General features: G+C 38.6%; 3 protein-coding genes across 3 annotated transcripts; 1 reads left to right on the top strand and 2 right to left on the bottom strand.

The window, feature by feature from the left end:
• The first annotated feature begins 6,284 nt into the window (after positions 1 to 6,284).
• Positions 6,285 to 10,608, top strand: LOC103446053 (putative E3 ubiquitin-protein ligase LIN). Its single transcript, XM_008385109.4, has 7 exons — positions 6,285 to 7,463; positions 7,587 to 7,734; positions 7,841 to 8,814; positions 8,903 to 9,050; positions 9,221 to 9,472; positions 9,560 to 9,869; positions 10,106 to 10,608. The coding sequence occupies exons 1-7, from the start codon at positions 6,448 to 6,450 to the stop codon at positions 10,222 to 10,224; spliced, it is 2,967 nt and encodes a 988-aa protein (XP_008383331.2). The 5' UTR covers positions 6,285 to 6,447; the 3' UTR covers positions 10,225 to 10,608.
• Positions 10,609 to 11,784: 1,176 nt separating this feature from the next.
• LOC103446054 (protein argonaute 2-like) lies at positions 11,785 to 16,282 on the bottom strand. Its single transcript, XM_008385110.4, has 3 exons — positions 15,780 to 16,282; positions 13,622 to 14,816; positions 11,785 to 13,415 (listed from the first exon to the last, which is right to left on the bottom strand). Exons 1-3 carry the CDS (start codon positions 16,093 to 16,095, stop codon positions 11,939 to 11,941), a joined length of 2,988 nt encoding a protein of 995 aa, XP_008383332.3. The 5' UTR covers positions 16,096 to 16,282; the 3' UTR covers positions 11,785 to 11,938.
• A 479-nt stretch (positions 16,283 to 16,761) lies between these two features.
• On the bottom strand, positions 16,762 to 21,141 carry LOC103446055 (protein argonaute 2-like). The gene is made up of 3 exons (XM_008385111.4): positions 20,542 to 21,141; positions 18,811 to 20,011; positions 16,762 to 18,493 (listed from the first exon to the last, which is right to left on the bottom strand). The coding sequence occupies exons 1-3, from the start codon at positions 20,897 to 20,899 to the stop codon at positions 17,038 to 17,040; spliced, it is 3,015 nt and encodes a 1,004-aa protein (XP_008383333.1). The 5' UTR covers positions 20,900 to 21,141; the 3' UTR covers positions 16,762 to 17,037.
• Positions 21,142 to 21,838: the final 697 nt, after the last annotated feature.

Below are 21,838 nucleotides of genomic sequence, written 5' to 3'. Positions count from 1 at the left end.
GATGAACAAGATGATCCAAATAGGTCAAAAATAGCTCATGCAAAAATATATGATAGGCCTAATTTGTCTTTCAATCCAAGAACTGGTAGTATCTTAATGAGTACATGAGGCGCTATAGAATGATACGTTCATGTGCCACAAACAAGTACTTACAACAGGATTTTGTTGCACATCTTTGGGCCAAAAAATAGCATGAAGTAAGCGTTTAAGTTTTATGTTGTTAAATGTTTTTAAAAATGTTGTTTAAGTTTCATGTTGTTAAATGTTTTTATTTTATTTTTTATGTTGTATAATTTTTATGTTGTTTAATGTTATTTAATGTTATTTAATGTTGTTTAATGTTGTTTAATATTGTTTAATGTTGTTTCATGTTACTTAATGTTATGAAATGTTTAATGGTTTAGGAAGGTATAGGGAAAAAAGAAAAGAGTTATTACAAATTTTTAAACAAATTTTGTAAAAAAAATAAAAAATAAAAAATAATGGCTAGCTAACCGTTGCATTTGAATTCTAGCCCGGCTTGAGGCGCTGGCTCATTTGAGCCTCCCAGTTGGCCTTTTGGCCCTTTTTTGTCCAATGGGGCCCACAAACTTTTTGGCCTGGCCCTCTAAACCATTCAGTTGGAGATGGTTTAAGCATCGACATTTTTTGACTGGTTCCTTGAGAAGTTTGGCTGATATACTATTTGCTCTTTTGACAATTTAACACACAAAAGCTGCTTGCAGTGTCAATTACAGTTGAAAATTCATCAAAACGAATCATGTAGCATGCAGCACACATGCCTTTTTTTAAGGACGTTGCTTGAGAGATTTTTTAATGTATTAGAATACGGAACAATACGACATATGTTATTATGTAATGAGTTAAACATTTAAAAATGAACTATATAAACACACTAAAAAATTTGTCCATCTTGTCGATGGCATTTCGTCTTTAAAAGCTCGGTTGTGAGCGCAATAAATAAGGTCAATGTAATTTTACCAAAAAAATAAATAAAGTCAATGTAATTATGTCGTGCCTAACATATTAATCAATGTAATTCTTTCCCCAAGTCATATAAATGACTTTTATAGCAAATGATCCTTGAAATTAACTTAAGTTATTAAAATAGTTTCTTATTTTCAAAATCAAGCAATATCGTCTTTGAAATTAAGTACTGCACATCAATGTAATCCTTGATTATCAAAATATGTTAAATTTTCTATTAGTTTGATGATGTGGCATACAAAAAGTCCACGCAACCAATCATTTGATGCCATGTAGACGAAAAAAATCACATTTTTGAAATTTAAAATACAACAAAAAAGAAAATCAAGGAGGCATTCCGGCAGACAAGCAGCTCGAAGATGGCTGATAGATTTGGCTAGCAAGTACAATCAGGAGAAAGAAATTAAATGTAATGCTTATTTGCATTTTAAAGGCAGTGAATTGCAGGAAGAAGTAGGTCAAGCATATGAACCGATATTTGATGCAAGAGTTGGTTGTGTCGTTGAAGCTCTCATACAGAATAAGCAAAAACATTACCAAACCTAATCATGGCTTGTTTGGAATTGTTTTTAAAATAACTGGAAGCATTTTTAGAAAAATATTTTTGGATTTCAAAAAGCAAAGTAATTTTTATAAGAAGCAAATAATTATAGTTCTTCTTGCAGAAAGTACTTCAAGCACTTTTATAAGATTCACTCATATATTTATCAGGGATTGATTTCAAAAATATTTTCAACAAATACGGTTTCACACATTTTAAAGACACTTCCAAACGAGCATCAATATCTCGATTAAAGTGGTACTAAAGTGCTATTTTCACCCACTCATTGTTCATTTCACCTTCCATATTTTCCTTACCCTCCCACCAAAGTTAAGGGAAAAAAAAAAGTGATTTTCTCTCTTTTTAGATTCTCACATAATTTTTTTTAAAATTTCTAGTCATCAGATTTAATAAATCAAGCCTAACCAACAAACTGAATTTAAGTGTGTGAGAACTTAAAAATAATTTGTGTTTATCATTTTTCAAAAAACAAAAAAAAAAAGCACTTTACTCATTCCTAAACTACTCCTAACTAAAACCTTACAAATTTTATTTTAAAGATTTGAATGGACTTCTAAATCTTTTCTAAACGAAATAGATACTAGCACATGCATGAATTGGTCATTGTTCGCCTTCATTTTTTATATAAAAAAAAATACTTCAATTATAAAAATGCGTAATTAATATATCATTTTCTTCGTTACCTCTCCTTTATAGAAAAAGAGAGGATGATATGATCATTTGGTCAAACAAGATGTAGGGAGTGGACATAGCTATATACATGTTTTTCTATGCTTGCCACTTGATTGACTACATTATTTAACATAATCTACATGTCCCATCGTCGATACACACATACACACACACATACATACATATATAAAAAATGTTCTTTCCCATACGACGAATTTGAAAAGAAAATATTACCTACTACTAAAAAGAAACAAAAGAACCCATCATCCCATATTATCTAATGTTATGTTTGAGTGTGGCTTGTGAGTACACGACAGATATTTGCATGCTCTATTGCTGCGAAATTGCTACGTACGTCATATATTTTGTTTACTAAGTTAACATGTATTAGTTATTTGTTAAGCAATGAAAATTATTTTATGTTTGATTAGTGTAGACTTTTTTTTTTGTTTTTTTTTTTTTGAGGGAAGATTAGTGTAGACTTGATCTATGGTTCAAGGGATCCATATGATCTGCATGCAATCGTCATCAGGTGGTCATCATCAAGACACTAACTTCATTACTTTTGACTAATTGTTTAACTTTATAAATCAATCAGCATGTGGTGGGGTTGTTCTGTAAATAAGATATTCATCTTCTACGCTCTTCTCCGATTTTAAAATATAACTTAAAATATTTCTTTTAAACTTCTTCTTCCAACCTATTTTTTATCCTCCAAAGATGACCTTCTTCAGTTGAAGAATACATGAGATATTATACTAAGCCAAGCAGGGGCGGATGCATTGAGGGGCGCCCTGGGGGGTCAACTGATACCCAAACTTCAATGAATGTTTAGGGATAACTTGAGTGTTGACCCTTCGAACTTCGATGAATGTCTATGGATGACTTGGATGCTGCCCTTTAAAGGTTGGAGTTGCCCTTCATATATGCCCTTCAACTGCTTGTAAAATGCATTAGAGAGGTGTTGCCCCTTTACAGTCTAGTCCTAATATTATTTACCTCTGACTTGTTTGTTATTTGTGATTACAATTGTAGGCAGAAAAAAAAAGAACCAAGTAAAAAACTATCCAAAAATGCAAAGTAAATGAAATTGTGATTTCAGAGAATAACAAAATATCATCATTCTTAGACAAACATATTAATGGGATGCAATGATATCAAACATTGTTAGTGTGTTCAAGATAAGTGTGTTTCTTTGTTAAGCATTTATATGAGAGCAACCTTGGAACATGTTAGTTACCTACGTAAATGAGGCATTAACTGGTGTGTTGTATACATTTCCAAATGACTTCAGGCATACCAAAACTCGATGAAATGACAATATGCATGCTATTTTTGTTAAAAAAATTTGCATACTGCGCGCGCAATTCTTACTGACCCCCATAATATTATTTCCTGGATCCGTCACTGAAGCCAAGTACACCATTTGAAGAATGCATGAGATATTCTACTAAACCAAGTACGTCCTTGAGCAATCATGAGTTGGTGGTCCAGTGGAAAATAACAAATTATGAGATTTCTTAAAACTAAAAACTGTGAGGTCTCGGGTTCAAAACTTGCTGCTGGTCTGAAAGCCAGACTTGTAGCTAAAGGGAGGTTGAAATGCCTCTATAAGTCTTCCCAACCCCTGAAAATGATGGATAACCGTAACTTGCCACTAGTTGTCGTTTTTTTTTTTTTTTTTTTTTTTAAAGTAGGCCCTTGAGCGGCTCCAACATTAGCCCCAAGATGTTGGTCTCACAAGCCCATTTGAGAGAAATCTATTGCTAGCTAGATAACTAGCATTTTTCAACTGGTTGTTATGTTAATTGTAGTGTACCTTCTCTTTTTTTCTCTCATTTTTAAATAACATTGCTTATGATAAAAAAAATTAATAAAGCATCTTTAATATTATATTCAAACCTTTTGTCTTGACAAAAGTATAACTCCTTCTTGGACCACTTGAAAGACCTTGATGAATTGTTTTTTCCAATTTTATTGGTAAATTCTTTATTTAACAAATTAATGAAGAGATGTTTGGCAAATTCTTTATTATGCTGATGTCACGACTTCCCTTCAAAACAAAACCGGTCGGATACCACTTCTGCCCAAGGCAAAACTTAAAACGGTCTGAACCCTAAAACCGTTGGGCTAAACCGGTTCAGAGAAAGTAATATTTTGGAAGAGAACAATTGTCAATTTACTAAAGAACAAGGCGTGCCAACAGCAGAAGAAAACATGGCAAGTGGCAACGATCATAAGGAGATTTAGTAGTTGAGGATGAATTTCAGCCCTGTATTGCAAAGTTATGTTATAAGTTCGATTCTTAACGTTGGTTAATCACATGATAGTTGCTAAAAAGAGACTTAAATACCTATGTGAGCCTCGATCCTCAAAAAGATAGCCTGCTGTAGCAAGGCCACTTACTAGTCATTTTTGGAAAACAAAGAAAAAAACATGGCATGGCATGGCAGAGAAAAAGATGGAGAAATGAGAGGAGGAGATAACAAACAAAACCACAGCGTCAATGACTCGTATGAGTCATGAGCTTTTGGGGTATTACCTTATATTTTTGTCCTAACTATTTTGTATGCTTCTGTTTTAATTTTTTTAAGAGTAAATTGTAGTAATGGTTTCTTAACTTTAACTTAATTGGAGCAACTGTCTCTCAACTAAAAATCTATTTGGCCCCTCAACTCATCAAAACGTGCAACTATGGTCCCTTAACTAAAAATTTATTACCATTGATTCCTCAACTTTAATTCAACTGGAGAAATTATCCCTCAATTTTAATCCAATTGGAGAAATTATCCCTCAACTTTAACCCAATTATAGCAATGGTCCTTCCAACATAATTCATTTTGACAAAATTCTGACAAAATTGAAGAAAATGACCATAACTACACGCTTTGATGAGTTGAGGGACCCTAATTGTAGCCATAGTCCTTCTAACATAACTTATTTTGACAAAATTCTGACGAAATTAACAAAAAAGACTATAGCTACACATTTTGATGAGTTGCGAAATCAATTGTAATGAGTTTTTAATTAAGAGAGCATTGCTTCAATTTGATTAAAGTTGAGAGACCATTATTACAATTTACTCTCTTTTGTTTTCACATTAACTTTTGCATGTGACAACAGTGACGTGGACGATTCTCTCTCTCTCTCTCTCTCTCTCTCTCTCTTGTCACGTGGACGATTCTCTCTCTCTCTCTCTCTCTAAGCCACCATGCAACATGTTACATGTCATCTTATAGCAATGGTCAATGGTCAAACTTGCATAATTGCTTGGGTATATATTAAATAATAAGTATCTATATATTCATATTCTTGAATGTCTAGATATGTGCGAATGATTTCTGATTGTCGTTGTTTGTGAGTTATTCACGCTTAATCAAAGGTTATGCATTTGACTTGGAATGAAATAATAATACACCAAGAAAAAAATGCATTTTTTTATTAGAAATGCTCTTAATTAGTATTTGGAGGTTTTACGTCGAACATTTTCATGGCATGTGTTGTAAAGAGACGAACCAAAATCTTCACATTCCCTATTCATGAGTTAGACCCAAAACATCCCATAGGAAAACTCGTCTCTTTACAACACAAGCCCATTAAAATCCGCGACACAAAAGCCCCACAACAATTAGCAGCTCATATTTGGTACCAAATACCCAAAAAAATGATACTTTCTCTTGTTTAACATCCAAGATAATAAAAATAAATATAAAAAAAAAAGACCGACGTGGGTTATGTCAGTTGGCAAAAATGTTACCCTCATCTCTCTGTACCTAAGTTCAAATCTCTATTCCAAAAAAACTCATCCTGGTCCAAATTCAAACCGGTTTAGATCCCGACTGTTTCATTAAACGTTTTAAGGATAACGCTAGGGAAATTAAATTTATAGATAAAATTTACAAACTAAATAATATGTCACCAATAAAAATTAACATGTTTATTAATACTTAAGCAATAAAACAATTATTAACCTCCATATTCTTTAATTTTTAAATTTTTTTCTACAAATTTAATCGCTTTACAATTAAAACGTTAAAAAGGTGTCAGGCAAAGACTCCAGTCCAATCTTTGTCCTCATATCTGTAACCATCTTTCGGCTCTTTCCCTTGTAATAGCTAACATAGCTGTCTTTTTTGTATCTTCTGGTTTTGTGGGATGTCAGTGCGGAAGAACCTTCACACTAACACTTATTTCCTCCATCCCTAAATGCAGTAATCCTCCGGAAAATGGCTTCCTTGAAGGAACTGCTCACCCAAGAACGAGTCGGACTAGAAAAAAATAAGTACCCGAAAGGCCAGAAACCATTGATGTACAGAGAAAGAGATGAACTTACGGCTCTATTTCTGCCTGTGCACATCTGCCAGGATCGAAAAAGTTACGATTTTCCGCACCACAAGGCTCGGACGCGAAAAGGGTCGTCGAGGAGGGTGAGTACTACTTCGGAGAGGTCGAATTCCAAGTCATTGGTTTCGGAGAGTTCGATGGCTAGTGAGCCTGCTGCCATTGATGAAGTTACCACTAGAGCTGTGGTTTCGATACTTAGCGGTTATGTTGGGAGGTATGTGAAGGATGAGGGTTTTCGGGAAACAATCCGCGAAAAGTGCAGGGCTTGCTTGGTGAGAAAGAAAAAGGATCTGGATAATGGGATGTTGGGAAACTTGGAACTGGGTATTGAAAGTGTTGATAAGTTGGTGGAAGATCAATGGTCGGAAAGTATGGAAGTTAGGACGAAAAAAGTGAAGAATACGATTCGGGTTTTGAACGTTGTTGGTTCCTCAAAATCTAGCAATTCTCATCTCTCTGCTTGTGCTCAACTCTACTTGTCGATCGTTCACAAGATTGAGAAAAATGACCGGCTTTCGGCGAGGCAATTGCTTCAAGTGTTCTGTGATTCAGCGAGTTTGGCAAGAACACATTTTCTTCCTGATCTTTGGGAGCATTTCTTTCTTCCACATCTTTTACATGTGAAGATTTGGTATGCCAGGGAAATGGATGTTCTTTCGAGCTCAGAGGACGGCGAGAAGGAGAAGAAAATGAAAGCCGTGGCAAGAGCGTACGATGAACAAATGGATATGGGAACTACAAGGTTTGCTTTGTACTACAAAGAGTGGCTTCAAGTTGGAGCTGAGGCCCGTCCTGTTCCTCCTACTATACCTTTGCCTTCTTCGATACGCAGTTGCAGATCATCAAGAAGGAGATCATCGGATTCTTACACTTCACATTCCTCGCTCAACAAAAATTTGTAAGTAGTACTAATATATGAAAACATTTTAATCACTTTTGCAAAACATTTTGAAAGGATATTTGATTTGTAGTTTGTGCTGTAATTGTGTATCTTGTTTGATGGCTTCGGAAATCACTGAAGATACCACGCTGTGTTTGGCCCCGCGCTTGAGCGAAAATCTGTGGAGCTCAATCATCGAAATGGAGTTTTGAACGATACTTGGGGTCTAGATGAGGTGGAAAAGTTGTGTGTAGATGAAGATGATTACAACCATCTCGGTTATGTTCATGTGAGTGAATCTGTCTTCATCTCAGTTCTTTACTACATTCATTTTTCGTAAGTAATTGAATGTTGCAGGGAGAATTCACATTGTCACCGTTTTCTGGTTTTGTCAGAGTGGAGAAAGGTCTAGTCGGAGAAGGTCATCAAGCGAAAATCATAGAAATCCAGTAATCGCGCTATGGCCTGAGTCGGAGGCACAGAAGACGGGCCATTTTGGATTCTTTAGATGCCAGAATGCACCAACAGAATGCTTGGTGAACAAGAACCTCATGGTCAAGAACAATTCAATCCGTAACCAAGATAACTCCCATCTTCCACCTCTAAGCAACTTAAGCCGGGCTATTAGCACTATCTACTCCTCCGATAATCTAAGCGATTGCGAAAGTGCAATTCGTGTGATTACCAAGGCTTGGTTGGACTCCCATGGTGATCCTGTCATTGAGGTTGAGCTATCAAAGCCACCTGTTATTCAGGGAATGCTGGAGGTGTTGTTTGTTTCTAGTAATGACGAAATTTTGGAATTAGTAATCTCGGTTTTAGCTGAATTTGTAGCGAGAAACAAGATGATTAGACATATCATACTGAACTCGGATCCACAGCTTGAGTTTCTTATGAGACTTCTAAAAAGCAGTGGTCTATTTTTGAAAGCTGCAATTCTGCTTTACTTGTTGAAGCCAAAGGCAAAACAGATGATATCTGTCGGATGGGTGGCACTAGTCCTTCGAGTACTAGAGTTTGGAGATCAGTTGCAGACGCTATTCACAGTTCGTTGCAGTCCTCAAGTGGCGGCGTTGTACCTTTTAGACCAGCTTCTTACTGGTTTTGATGAAGACCGAAACTTGGAGAATGCAAGAGAGGTAGTTTCTCTTGGAGGGTTGAGCCTTCTGGTGACAAAAATCGAGAGAGGGGAAACTCGTGAGAGGAACAACGTTGCTTCAGTCATTGCACGTTGTGTTCGAGCTGATGGAAGCTGTCGAAACTACTTGGCTGATTTTCTCAACAAGGCTTCTCTTCTTGAACTCATTGTACTTGGAAATGGTACTGGCTCCGCATTCGCTTTGTTGATCGAAATACTATGCCTTAGTAGGTATGGATTTGTTTTGAACTCTTTTCATTTTTCTTGTACGTTTTATATGATCTTTTCACATTTTGATCAACTGAATGATTCTTCGCAGACGAACAAAAATCACTGAAATCCTAAATGGACTGAAAGAAGGATCCGGCGGCGTTAACACAATGCAGATTTTGTTGGTCTATCTGCAGAGAGCTCCACTTGAAGAACGCCCGTTGATTGCAGTCGTTTTACTTCAGCTTGATCTTATGGTAAATCCGTCCTTCGTGATTACGCAACTTTCTCGTAGAAATTGTAAAATCTTTCTAAACTCATTTCAACTTCTGGCAACCAAACTGTTCAGATAAGTACTTAAATCTTTGCCCTAGGGTTTTATATATATCTTGAATAGTTCCCATATGGAGTAGCAGTTTTGTTGCAGGGAGACCCTTTCAGGAGCAGTGTATATAGAGAAGAAGCCATTGAAGCAATCATAGAAGCTTTAAGCAGTCGAACATGCAGCAAAAAAGTCCAGCAACGATCGTCAAGAGCTCTCTTAATGTTGGGAGGCCGGTTTTCTAACACCGGCGAGGCATCAACAGAACAGGGGCTTTTACAACAAGCCGGTTACAGTCATTGGCCAAGAAATTCATTTCACTTCAAAGAAAATGTTGTGGATGGTTTTGCGCACTCGGTAAGCTTTCTACTACCCCAAACCAGCTGAAATTTTTCGAAAAACAAACAAATAATGGCACCATTTTTATGTGATCCGAAAAATCAGAACGAAGACGAAGCAGCAACGGAAAATTGGCAAAGGAAAACAGCCACTGTTTTGTTAAAAAACGGCAACAGGAAACTACTCGTGGCCCTTTCGGATTCCATGGCGAATGGCATCCCGAGTTTAGCGCGATCGAGCCTTGTGACGGTGTCGTGGATGAGTAGGTTTGTCGATGCAGTCGGAGATGAAGATTTAGGGTCCATGGCATGCTCGGTTCTTGTGCCTCAGCTGCTAGAATCACTGAATTATGACAGAGATGTGGAGGAAAGAGTGCTTGCTTCATATACATTGCTGAATCTAGCAAAAAGTTCAGGTATGTCTTTCCAAAATTAAAGTTAAATAATAGAAACTTCAACGAAAAACTCCTGATACTGTTCATTTTAACGAAAAACTACATTTTTACATTAAAAAGTCAATTCTGGTATTATTCACTTTACCTTTTATTTTGTCCTTATCATTAAACATCTAAGTTTTCAACCCATTTTCATTAGTTTTCCTTTAAATAATTTGATTAATTAATTAATTTATTTGTGTCGTGAAAAATTTCAGTTCATCAAAACGTCCCTATGCTATCATCAGTGGGCAAAGAGTTGCTTAGGAAACTTCAGAACCTGTCCTTAGTGACATGGACGGCTAATGAGCTTATTTCAATCATCACAAGCAACTAAAGGCATCACTGTGAGGGGGATTCTTACACGTTAGCGGAGGTCATACGATGAGTGTTGTAATCATGCAAGGATATACTCTCGGTGACGCCCAAGTCTTTCTCCACCGTGAGACCTAAATTTGTTCCAAATTAGTGAAACTTCCTTGGAGGCAGTTTCATTTTTTCTTTGTTGGCGTGTGTATGTGCGTTCACATGTTTGTTTGTAATGGTTCTCTTTCTTCCAAAAATGGCTATTTTTGTATAGTGCAGCATATTTGAGGGGTAAAAGATTATTTATCCAACCAAAAAATTATGAGCACAGAGCCTGTTCAATCCACTTATATACAGACAATGTTACAAACGCAAGAATTTAACCCAAACTGTCACCAAAGGCAAGTACCATCAATCCACTTATATACAGACGTTCTGGTGCAAAAATAAGGAAAACTAACGAAAAGTAAAAAAAAAACTTCCCTTTTAATGAAAAACCCTTTTTAAAGGGACAGTGAATAGTACCAGGGAAATGTATAAATGTGGTTTTTCATTAAAAATGAACAGTATCAGGAGTGTTTTATTAAAACTCCAGCAAAAATATCTCCCAAACAAGTAACAAAAACGACCAACATCCCAATCTCAAAGTTTGAACCTGCCATGTCCACATATACCCAAAACCTTTCACTCACCACCCAAATACCTCAAATCCCACAATGATTAAAGAATTTGGGCCACCACCCAGAATGACCTGTCATGCCAATCCGCTCAAAGAAATCTATCACAAACAAGTGCAACCAATGACAGAAGTAACTTCCAGACTCGTGCACTTGTTGATAAGTTTGCACAAATAGAAACAGAACTAGAATCTACCCCCTAATCAACAAATATATCCAAATTTAGTCCCTGATCATGACATGTTTCTCTCCCATTGTCCTTATACATAATAAAAGGGGAATCTCTCCAGTAGAAACAAGAAATCCATTCCAAGTTTATATGTCTGCAGATGACCTGCACATTTTTGTGGTCCTAACAGAGCCCCAAGAATTGGCCAACCATCACATGCCAGGAATCTAAGGAAACTAGGGAAAGGACCACAAGTCTAGAGGGAGAGCCATAAACTTTTAGATATATTGTCTTTCGATGCAAAGGTAATTACAAATTTTGTAGACACATAGGCAAGTGATTTCTACACCACTTTTTTCTCCACCTACACACCCTTGTAGATTTTTAGCATTCGGATAGAAATAATCAAAGAAGAATCAAGGAAAACAAGTAGACAGGAGTGCAGGAATTATTTCCCAACATGTATTGTATTTGTAAATAATCCAAAAATCGCCCCAACAGTGTATTTCCTTCCTATTTATAAACTCTACACAGACCTAAAACTTGCAGCATTCATTTTATGAGCAGAAAGAACGACAGTAAAGACAACGGTGTCTGGAGCCTACTTCTAATTTAAACCTTCTGTGTTTTGTACCATTTCGACTCGATTCATACATATCACACACAAGAAAGAAACACAAGTGCTCAAAACGATTTGGAACCACTAAAGAACACACAAGATCTAACATACTAACTACAATGAAAATGCTTAACATACCATTTCGATTAAAAAAACCATTAGATTCACACACAAACCCTTTTTCAGGAAGTTGGAATTGCATCCTGGTTTGCCAACTTACAGAACCATATCCGTCCTGTTCCACAAAAAAAAAATAGATCATGGGAACGAGCTTCGACCTTCATATGAAAAACATTATGTTTTCCAGGTCAGCATGCAATTTATAAAACTTATCATCTAGAGAAGCCACTGAGTGTGGTGACGATGCCAATGCTGCTGCTGCTGATGATGATGAGGAATAGTAGGAGGAGGAAGATACTGAATCTCGAGACTGTCGCTCGATACTCTCATGGTATAACCGCCCTCTATATGCAACAAGGTCAGCATAGTATACCGGTGGTACCAAAGCTACAGGTTTAGTACACCTTGCTAAGGTGAAGCATAAGTCATAAATGAGCTTCTGCAATTGGTCAGAGGTAAACCTATGCTCATCCCAAAGAACATAGTAGTGTGTGGGTTTGCTTGTTCCGAGGGATCCATAATGACTGCAAAGATAAAAGTCAAACTCAAACGGGTGCACGATTGTTGTATCCACAACAGTTCCCGGTAACACATTGCATGTTGGACTCCCATCCTTCACATTCTCTAGAAACAAACGAGTATGGTGCCGCTTTTGGGCAACAACAAGTGTTATGGTAGGATAGTATTTTTTACATCCGAAAGCCCTCTTCATATCTAGTAACTCTTCATTTAGAACCATATCAAACTGGCCCTCACTGACTCCATCACGGAAGACAACAATTCTGTCTGGCTTGACTTTATTCAATCGCTCATAAGTTTCAACAAGCTCCAGGCACATGTCTCCAAAACTCAATATCCTTTCGCTACGGTGTTGCTGGGGTCGAACTCGTGCAGCATAACGATTCAAAGCAGGCCAGTTTACAGTGGCAACAACAGCCGCAATTGATGGACTTTTTTTGTTTTGCGCAGCAGGATGATTGACATCGGCCCCCATAAACATAACATGGCCTGCACCCCCAAAGAGGGGGAGCCGATCAATTAGCTCTACATTACTACCTCCAAGCTTTGCATTAATCTTAAGTGCAAGGTTTCCAAGATACTTTTCATTTGCTTTGTTGGCCATATTTGACAAGCAGCACTGTGTCACTATACCAATTTGAGTCTCGGAGATCCACTTCAGATACTTGTAACCAGGATCTCTTCTAGGCATTACACAAATAATTAATTGCAAGTAGCCTTTTCCTTTCTTGTGTACCTCTTCATTAACACTTTCAAGTACCTGGCGAAGCATCTGAACACTAGAGAAGGGTCTCATTGTAGTGCCTTGGTATGAAAGAGGCTCTTCCATTCTGATTCCCAGCTCATTGCACCGATTGATGAGCTTTGGGATGAAGCCGTGGTTCAGTACAAATCGATCATGACAGGTGAAGTCAAGTAAAGCCCAGCGATTGATTGGTTTTCCTTCCATTACAGACTTTCCAATCAGATTCCAGTTGCATTTCTCTCTGTCAACGGTTACCTTATTCACCTTGCCATCAGAAGCACCGAACTTCAATTCTGGTGGGCCAATGACACGCCCTGTTACTGGTGTCATATTCTTGTTAATTTCAATTCCAAAATTTTCAATTATGCCACCACTGCCAATAACACAGGATCATACTTAATAATGACAGCAGTTTTTATACAGGATTACTTTACTGAAAATGGTTATAACTATCGCCATATATATAAGAATCAAACAGAATACTGGTTTCAACCTTCAGAGAAACCAACTGCCTGCTAACTGTGCAAGTTTAGCAAAATCGGACTCACAAACCACAAGAGAGAACATAAATTTACTTACCCACAGGGTCCATCATCAGATTGTATAATGTCGCATATCTTCCTCTGCCTATCACGCGGTTGAGCCAATGACCTACTCCTCAACATCATGGCTGCTTCTCTGTCCAAGCGCTCCTTTGAATACTTTTGCCCCTCAGCTAACACACAGAACTCCATAGGTGTATCGTTCCTTCTACCATTTTTCCCCAAATCCAAGCAAGGAATGTCTTTATACTGGATTCCCTTGTATCTTTCCCTGAAATAATCGACAAGTCTAACTTTCCTTGGCGGAAACTGGCCATCTATGTCTACATCATAAAATGTAATATCTCCTGCATTCTTATCAGTCAGCCCCTTGATGATGTACTTTTGCTTGGTTTTACGGTGCATCACAGTTACTTTCAGTCCTCTCAACACACGCTCAACCTCTCTCCTAAACCTCTCGAAATTATTTAAAGTAAAACCCGTAATCTGCTCTTGGAGAAAATCTATAACTGGCAAGCGCTTATAAAATGCCAGGACTGAGTAGTCAAGACACAGGGAAGGACCTTGGGAAGTGAGCCTTACAGAATCTTGAAACCCTCTAGATGCAGAAATACCATGTCCAAGGTCATCGTTTAGACTAGTATCCACAGGGTAATAGTTTCGCCCAACAGCAATCAAGCGCCTACTTGGATTCTCTTTCATCACCAAATCCATACCGTGTAATATATCACGAGGGATAGACAATAGGTGGCCACTCATGTACTCCTTCAACTTGCAAAGCTTGAGCTCGTTTACTAACTTTATAGTAAATATGTATGTAGTAAACCGCGTGTCTTCTTCATCAGGAACCTCTACCTTAAATGATCCAGTGGGCAACCGCACTGCACTGAAGATGTTCTTTTCACCATCGTATGCAGTACTTGACAATGGAAAGTCCGTAGGTTTATCAGAGGATAGCTTCTTCCTGATTGCAGAGAGCTCAGACTTGGAAATTTTCATATGATTAGGAGCAGGGGTCTCTGATTTGACATCAACACCGTAGTGCATTATGATACTCTCAGGATTGAACGAGATATTAAAATGATTAGAACGAAGCATAACAGTTTGGATAGCTTTTGTGCCTCCGTTGTCTGGCCGTTTTGCTGAGAGATTCTTGTCTGCATTGCCCGAAGAAGATGAAGGAGGCGTCTGTTTCGAAATTTCCAGAGATCGCAATCGAGGAACAAAAGTATCTATTTAGAAAAATAAACAAAACATTAGGTGTTATCCTCAGTGGTGACTGTTTATGCAAACTAAAAAATGCTAGACTACTAAAGTCGTACCCAGTGCACAAGGCTCCCGCTTTAAGCAGGGTCTGGGAGAGGTGAATGTTGGCTAGCCTTACCCCCATTTATGGAGAGGATGCTCCCAAGTCTCGAACCCGAGACCTACCGCTCATGGGCGGAGGCACTTGCCATCGCACCAAGTCTCGAACCCTAGACTACTGAAACGCATTTTTTCCTCTGTGAACATATTTATGCAAAAACTCAGTAAAACCAACCAAATGACCAGTTCAATGTTCGGAAGTGCCTTTAAATTTTTTTTGACAAAATTTGGAAGAAAAAACTTGTTATAAAAACGCTTTTGAGTTGCAAAAGCACTTGGAAACGCTTCAAAAGCAATTGGATTTTTATTAAGGAAAACTAATAAAAAGGGCTTGAAAACTTTGAGTTTTAATGATAAGGACAAAATAAAGGGTAAAGTGAATAGTACCAGGATTGACTTTTTAGTGTAAAAATGTGGTTTTTCATTAAAGTGAACAGTATCATGTGCTTTTCGTTAAAGTTCCCTTTTTTTTAGTGGGCTAAACCTCACAATGGGCAAGCCACAGTAATTTAGTTTGAATTCATCTTTAGAGAAAATCAAACTTAAAACCTCTCACTCACTAGTACTAAGTGGCCAAAAGAAATTGGATTTATATCAAAAAATTTAACGTACTTCTAATAAAAACGATTCTAGTAAAAGCTCTTATGAGATAAAGTGCTTTCTTGAGAAGCGATTGCAAACAGGCTTATTGTAATCACTATATAAACATTATATCACCACATTCTCATTATATACATACAAGTGTAACACATACAAACTCAAACAGGAAAACCTAATCAGATTAAAATTAGGGATTAAAAAAAATGCAATTAGTTCTCGAGGATCCATACCAGGAGGAGGAGGGGAAGTAGGAGGAGAGTTCGCTAGGGCTGGAGATGCAGGGGTGGGCGCTGTGGACACCCACGCTCTGTTGGGCCTACCGCTCCATGGAGAAGGTCTCCCCGGACGGCCCCACTTGTTATCATGCTGCTCCTGCGGTGGTTGTTGACGGTGGTACTGGGACCCTCTACCACCACCACCCCTGGAACCACCATAACTTCCCCAACCGCCTCTTCCTATCTCTTTGTCTCCTCCACTCCCTCTTTCATCGCCGTCACTGTCTCTCCATCTTCCTTTTCGCCATTCGCCGCCGCCGCTGCTTTCCATTGGAAAAATCGGGAGCGAACTCAAAAAATCGAGAGAAAAGTGGCCTCAAATTTCACTCCTTTCTTCTTTTTCTTCTTATATGCGAGGGTGCAGATTGAATGACCATCTTGCCCTTGCTCGATTGCCTTGGTCGCGAAGGGTCAACCGCCGAGAAGACCGTTGGTAGTGGAAGCCGAAAAGTTCGGGCTTTTGGTGGGAAACCCAGTAGCTTTGGTGTTAATCCCCATTTTACCCCAAACTTGATTTTAAAAAAAGAAAGAAAACTAATAAAAAAATGTTTGAAATTTTTGAGTTTTAATTTTAAGGATAAAATAAATGATAAAGTAAATAGTACTAGGATTGACATTTTTAGTGTAAAAATGTGATTTTTCGTTAAAATGAACGGTACTAAGAATTTTTCGTTAAAATTTCCTTAAAAAAATCATCTTAAATAAATGAGAATAATATTGTCTCCAAAAAAAAAAAAAAAAAAACTCTTTCTCAATTCAATTACTCGTACTTGTGTATGCACTTCAAAACATCATTGATATCGATCGATTGTAGCTAGAAACAAGTGAGAATTAAAAAAAGAACATTTTTCTTTCGCGATTCTAATATTATACGTAAATAATACAGGTAAAAAAATAACATAAATTAAAAGGAAATTCATGTAACCAAAGCACGACGTTAACAAATAGATTAACTTTCCATTCCCACAAATATACATGTCATCCAACATTCTTACATTCACAACTTTAAAATGATATATGAGACCCACATTCATAACAAGGACTTACCACTGTTTTAGATCCACAAAATGATTCGAAACGACATGTGAGCACAGAACGTATGAAGTAGAGAAAACGCTAAACATAACATTACGACACAGAAACCCATTAGATTCACGCACAAACTCCTTTTCAGCAGGTACAAAAAAGAGACTGCGGGATCATGCTTTGGCCTTCACACGAAAAACATTATGTTTTCCAAGTCAGCGTGCAGTTTGCAGAACCTTTCATCAAGAGAAGCCGCTGACAGCGGTGAATGTGTCGAGGAGGAGGACGAGGAGGAGGATACTGAAGCTGGAGACTGTCCCTCCGTACTCTCGTAGTATAATCGCCCCCTATATGCCACGAGGTCGGCATAGTACACCGGTGGGATCAATGATACAGGTTTTGTACATCTTGCAAAGGTGAAGCACAAGTCATATATAAGCTTCTGTAATTGATCTGAGGTAAACCGATGCTCGTCCCAAAGAACATGGTAGTGTGTGGGTTTGCTTGTTCCAAGGGCTCCGTAATGACTGCAAAGATAGAAGTCAAACTCAAACGGGTGCACGATTGTTGTGTCCACAACAGTTCCCGGTGATATATTGCCTGCGGAACCCCCATCCCTTGGATTCTCCAGAAACAGACGAGTATGGTGCCGCTTCTGGGCAACAATAAGTGTGATGGTTGGATGGTATTTTATACTTTCAAAAGCCATCTTCAGATCTAGCAACTCTTCGTTGAGAACCATATCAAACTGGCCCTCACTGACTCCATCACGGAAGATAATAATTTTCTCTGGCTTGACTTTATTCAATCGCTCATAAGATTCAACAAGCTCCAGACACATGTCTCCAAATTTCATTATCTTCTCCACACGATGGTACTGGGATCGAACTCGTGCAGCATAACGATTCGCAGCAGGCCAGTTTACAGTGGCAACAACTGCTGCAATTGATGGACTTGTTGTGTTTCGCGCGGCAGGATGATTGACATCAGCCCCCACAAACATAACATGGCCTGCACCCCCTACAAGGGGGAGCCGATCATTTAGCTCTACATTACTGCCTCCAAGCTTGGCATTGATCTTGAGTGCAAGATTTGCAAGGTACTGGTCATTTGCTTTGTTGGCCATATTTGACAAGCAGCACTGCGTCACTATACCAATTTGAGTCTCAGCAATCCACTTCAGATGCTTGTAACCAGGGTCTCTTTTAGACATTACACAAACAAGTAACTGCAAGTAGCCATTGCCTTCTTTTTTTGCCTTTTCATAGACGCTTTCAAGCAGTGGACGAAGCATCTGAACACTAGAGAATGGCCTCATTGAAGTGGTTTCATACAAAACAGGTTCTCCCATTCTGATTCCCAGTCTGTTGCACCGAGCGATGAGCTTTGAGATGAACTGGTTAGGGTCCAGTTTGAAACGATCAGAACTGCTGAAGTCAAGCACGGCCCAGCACTTGATTGGTTTTCCTTCCACAAGAGTCTTCCCAACCAGATTCCATTGACATTTCTCTCTGTCAACAGTCACCTTAATCACCTTGCCATCAGAAGCACCCAACTTCAACTCAGGTGGGACAATCACACGCCCTGTCACTGGTGTCAGATTCTGGTTGACCTCAAATCCAAAATTTTGAATGATGCCACCACTGCCAACAACAAAATAATCAGGATCTTAATCACTGCCGAATTAAGTTACTCAAAAAGGTTATGACTATTGCCATATTATAAGCATTGCTCATGTAAAAAGATGTTTATGATTCTATATGCTTAGATTTCCCTAAAACAGAATAAGAGTTCGCACTTCTCACTTTCAGAGAAGCAACTACGTACTAACTAAAATCATCTACACTAGTACAAAATCTTCCATGCACGAGGAATACTGAATTCACGAAAATTCAAATGAACAGTAGAAGGGGATTAAAGTCTAATTTACTAGAAAAACGAGGGACAGAAATTCACTTACCCGGAAGGTCCATCATTTGATCGTACCATGTTGGATATCATGTTCTGTCTGTCTCTTGGTGAAGGCAATGAGATGTTCTTCAGCATGACGGCTGCTTCTTTCCCCAAATACTCCTTTGGATACCTTTGCCCCTCAACTAAGACACAGAACTCCATTGGTGTATCATTCCTTTTACCATTTTTCCCTAAATCCAAGCAGGGAATGTTTTTGTACTGTATCTCTCTGTATTTGTCCCTGAAATAATCAGGAAGTCTAACTTTCCTTGGTGGACTCTGGCCATCTATGTCTACAGCATCAAATGTAATTTCTCCTGCATTCTTATCAGTCAGCCCCATGATGACGTACGTTTGCTTGGTTTTCCGGTGAGTCACAGTAACTTTCAATCCCTTCAATGCATCCTCAACCTCTCTCCTAAACCTCTTGAAATCATTTAATGTAAAACCCCTTATCTGCTCTTGGAGAAATTCTGTAACTGACATGCGCTTATGAAATGCCAAGACTGAGTAATCGAGACACAAGGTAGGACCCTGGGATGTGAGCTTCAAGCTATGCTGAAAACCTCTGAAGGCAGCAACACCATATCCAAGGTCATCGTTTGGATCAAATTCAGTAGGGTAAAAGTTTCGCCCAACAGCTATCATGCGTCTAGCTGGATTCTCTTTCATAACCAAATCCATACTCTGCAATATATTACGAGGGATATCCAACAGCTGACCGCTTAGGTACTCCTTCAACTTGCGAAGCTGGAGCTCCTTCGCAAGCTTTATAGTAAAAATGTACGAACTGAACCGTGTGCCTTCTTCCTCAGGAATCTCCACCTTAAATGATCCAGTGGGCAACGGCACTGCACTGAAAATGTTCTTTTCACCATCATATGCGGTACTTAACAAGGGAAATTTCGAAGGATCATCAGAGAATAACTTGTTCCTGATTGCAGAAAGTTCAGACTTTGATATCTTCACAGGAAGGCCATTCTTAGCAGGGTGTTCCGGTTTAACATCAACATCATAGTGCATTATAATACTTTCAGGATTGAACGAGAGATTAAAATGATTAGCGCGAAGCCTAGCAGTTCGGATAGCTTTTGTGCCCCCATTATCAGGCCGTTTTACTTGGACAAGATTGGCCGCCTTGTCTAAAGAAGATGAAGCAGGTGCCTGTCTTGAAATTGCCATTGATTGCATTGCCGGAACAAGATTATCTGTGCAGAAAACATAACAAACAAAAGGTATATCACCAACAAATTATTCATGCAAATTCAAATAACTGGACTAACCGCAGGAAAAGACCCGCAGAACAAAATGCAGAGTCAGTAAGCCAAAACTGCCCAACTCTGACAAACAATTTTTCCACTCATACAAAACAATTTGCTTCCGAAAACCGGACTCCAAATCAAATTGTCTATCCAATGTATATAGCAAAGATGGAACATTTCTAGTAAAAATCAATCAAATGCTCGAACCAAACGTGCGGCAAAACCGCTCCCTACTGGGTCAGTTGAATCGAAGTAGATAAGCAACAAGCATACAATTTATCACCACAGCATTATATGTCATAACATACACTACACATACCAGTGAAAAACCCAAACAGAAACTAAATCAGATCAAAATTGCAGTGGCTTACTCTCCAAATTAACTATGCTTCGTAGTCTACCATCACAGTTACCAATTACTTACAATTGTATCTGAAAAAGGACCTCGAATGAAAAGAAAGAAGAAAAACTCATACCAGGAGCAGGAGAGATGTTCGGGGCCGGTCCGGCCGGAGATGGAGGCGGAGCAGGCGCTCTGGGGCCCCATATTCTGGCAGGAGCGGGACTATTCCATGGATTAGGCCTCGCTTGCTGACTCCGATTCTGATTCGGCTGTCGTTGCTGCTGTTGCTGCTGTTGTGGCTGATGGTGGTGGAACTGTGGCCCGCCACCATGACCGCCTCTTCCTCTCTCTCCTCCACCTCCTCCACCTCTCCCTCTATTTCCTCTGCCATACCCGCCTTGATCACCCCTTCCACCACCACCACCATCACTGCCTCTCCCTCTTCCCATTCCCCTTCCTCTGTATCCACCGCTACCGCCGCCTCTTTCCATTGGAGGAATCGGGAGCAAAGGCACAAATCAACGAGAAAACTCGACTCAAATTCCTCCTCGCTTTCTTCTACTCTCTCTCTCTCTCAAAATCCACAAAAACAAACGGATGAGAAGTTGGTCCATCTCATATGCGCGGGGAGTGACCGAAATGACGTTATTACCCTCGCGGGGATTGTCGCGCAAGTCAATCACGAGGAAGACGTGTAGTGTAGCCGGGAGAGGGTTGGAAAGACGAAATGTCCGGGCGCTTTTGTGTTTTGGGGGGAAAAAATCCAGAAGCTTCGATGGAACGACGGTGGGTCCCGCGTTTTGCAAAAGAGAAAGGAATGGATTTGGATCCTCTCCTGAGTCAATGGAGAGAATCTTCCTTACCAAGTATTGTAGATCGTTGAATTTTCATCTAACGAAAATCCTTTATTTGTAACATTTGGATAAAAATCCAACGATTTATAATGCTTGGTCAGGAACATCCTCTCTATTGGCTCAGGATCCAAATCCGAAAGGGTTGAGGACAAGCGTGAGGAATCTAACGGACGGACTATTTGATGACATGTTCTGTTTCGTTCCTTCTCGCCAATCGTCATCTCTCTCTCTCTCTCTCTCTCTCTTTTTATTTTTAAATTTCTTGTTTTTAACGAAACATGTGCTTAAAATTCACATTTTTTTAATTCTTGATATTCAACTTGCGTTTCGCTTTCTTTTAGTGTCAAAATTCGTTAATAAATATATTAAATTATTTACCTGACACGAATAAAATATAATATTGCTAAGATGTGAGCCATGTGTGAAAATGAAAATGAATTGAATTTTAGGAGACATAGATGTAATTATGGCATTAATCAATCATTATTATTTAATGAATTTTTCAAATCAAACAATTGACATATCATGCGTGACAAGAAAAAAAATATTTGACAAATTATTACCCTCCTTTAATTC

The sequence above is a fragment of the Malus domestica genome, chromosome 10 (genome assembly GCF_042453785.1).
Source record: "Malus domestica chromosome 10, GDT2T_hap1".
NCBI classification, from domain to species: domain Eukaryota; kingdom Viridiplantae; phylum Streptophyta; class Magnoliopsida; order Rosales; family Rosaceae; genus Malus; species Malus domestica.
Note: the sequence above shows the minus strand (reverse complement) of the source record. Positions and strands in the feature narration are given on the sequence as shown.

Coding starts and splice junctions, on each gene's coding strand:
- LOC103446053 (XM_008385109.4), top strand. CDS start 6,448: ATGGCTTCCTTGAAGGAACTGCTCACCCAAGAACGAGTCGGACTAGAA. Junction 7,464..7,586: donor TCCTCGCTCAACAAAAATTT/GTAAGTAGTACT, acceptor AAATCACTGAAG/ATACCACGCTGTGTTTGGCC. Junction 9,051..9,220: donor TACTTCAGCTTGATCTTATG/GTAAATCCGTCC, acceptor GTTTTGTTGCAG/GGAGACCCTTTCAGGAGCAG.
- LOC103446054 (XM_008385110.4), bottom strand. CDS start 16,095: ATGGAAAGCAGCGGCGGCGGCGAATGGCGAAAAGGAAGATGGAGAGAC. Junction 14,817..15,779: donor TACTTCCCCTCCTCCTCCTG/GTATGGATCCTC, acceptor TTTTCTAAATAG/ATACTTTTGTTCCTCGATTG. Junction 13,416..13,621: donor TCTGATGATGGACCCTGTGG/GTAAGTAAATTT, acceptor TGTTATTGGCAG/TGGTGGCATAATTGAAAATT.
- LOC103446055 (XM_008385111.4), bottom strand. CDS start 20,899: ATGGAAAGAGGCGGCGGTAGCGGTGGATACAGAGGAAGGGGAATGGGA. Junction 20,012..20,541: donor GAACATCTCTCCTGCTCCTG/GTATGAGTTTTT, acceptor TTTTCTGCACAG/ATAATCTTGTTCCGGCAATG. Junction 18,494..18,810: donor TCAAATGATGGACCTTCCGG/GTAAGTGAATTT, acceptor TGTTGTTGGCAG/TGGTGGCATCATTCAAAATT.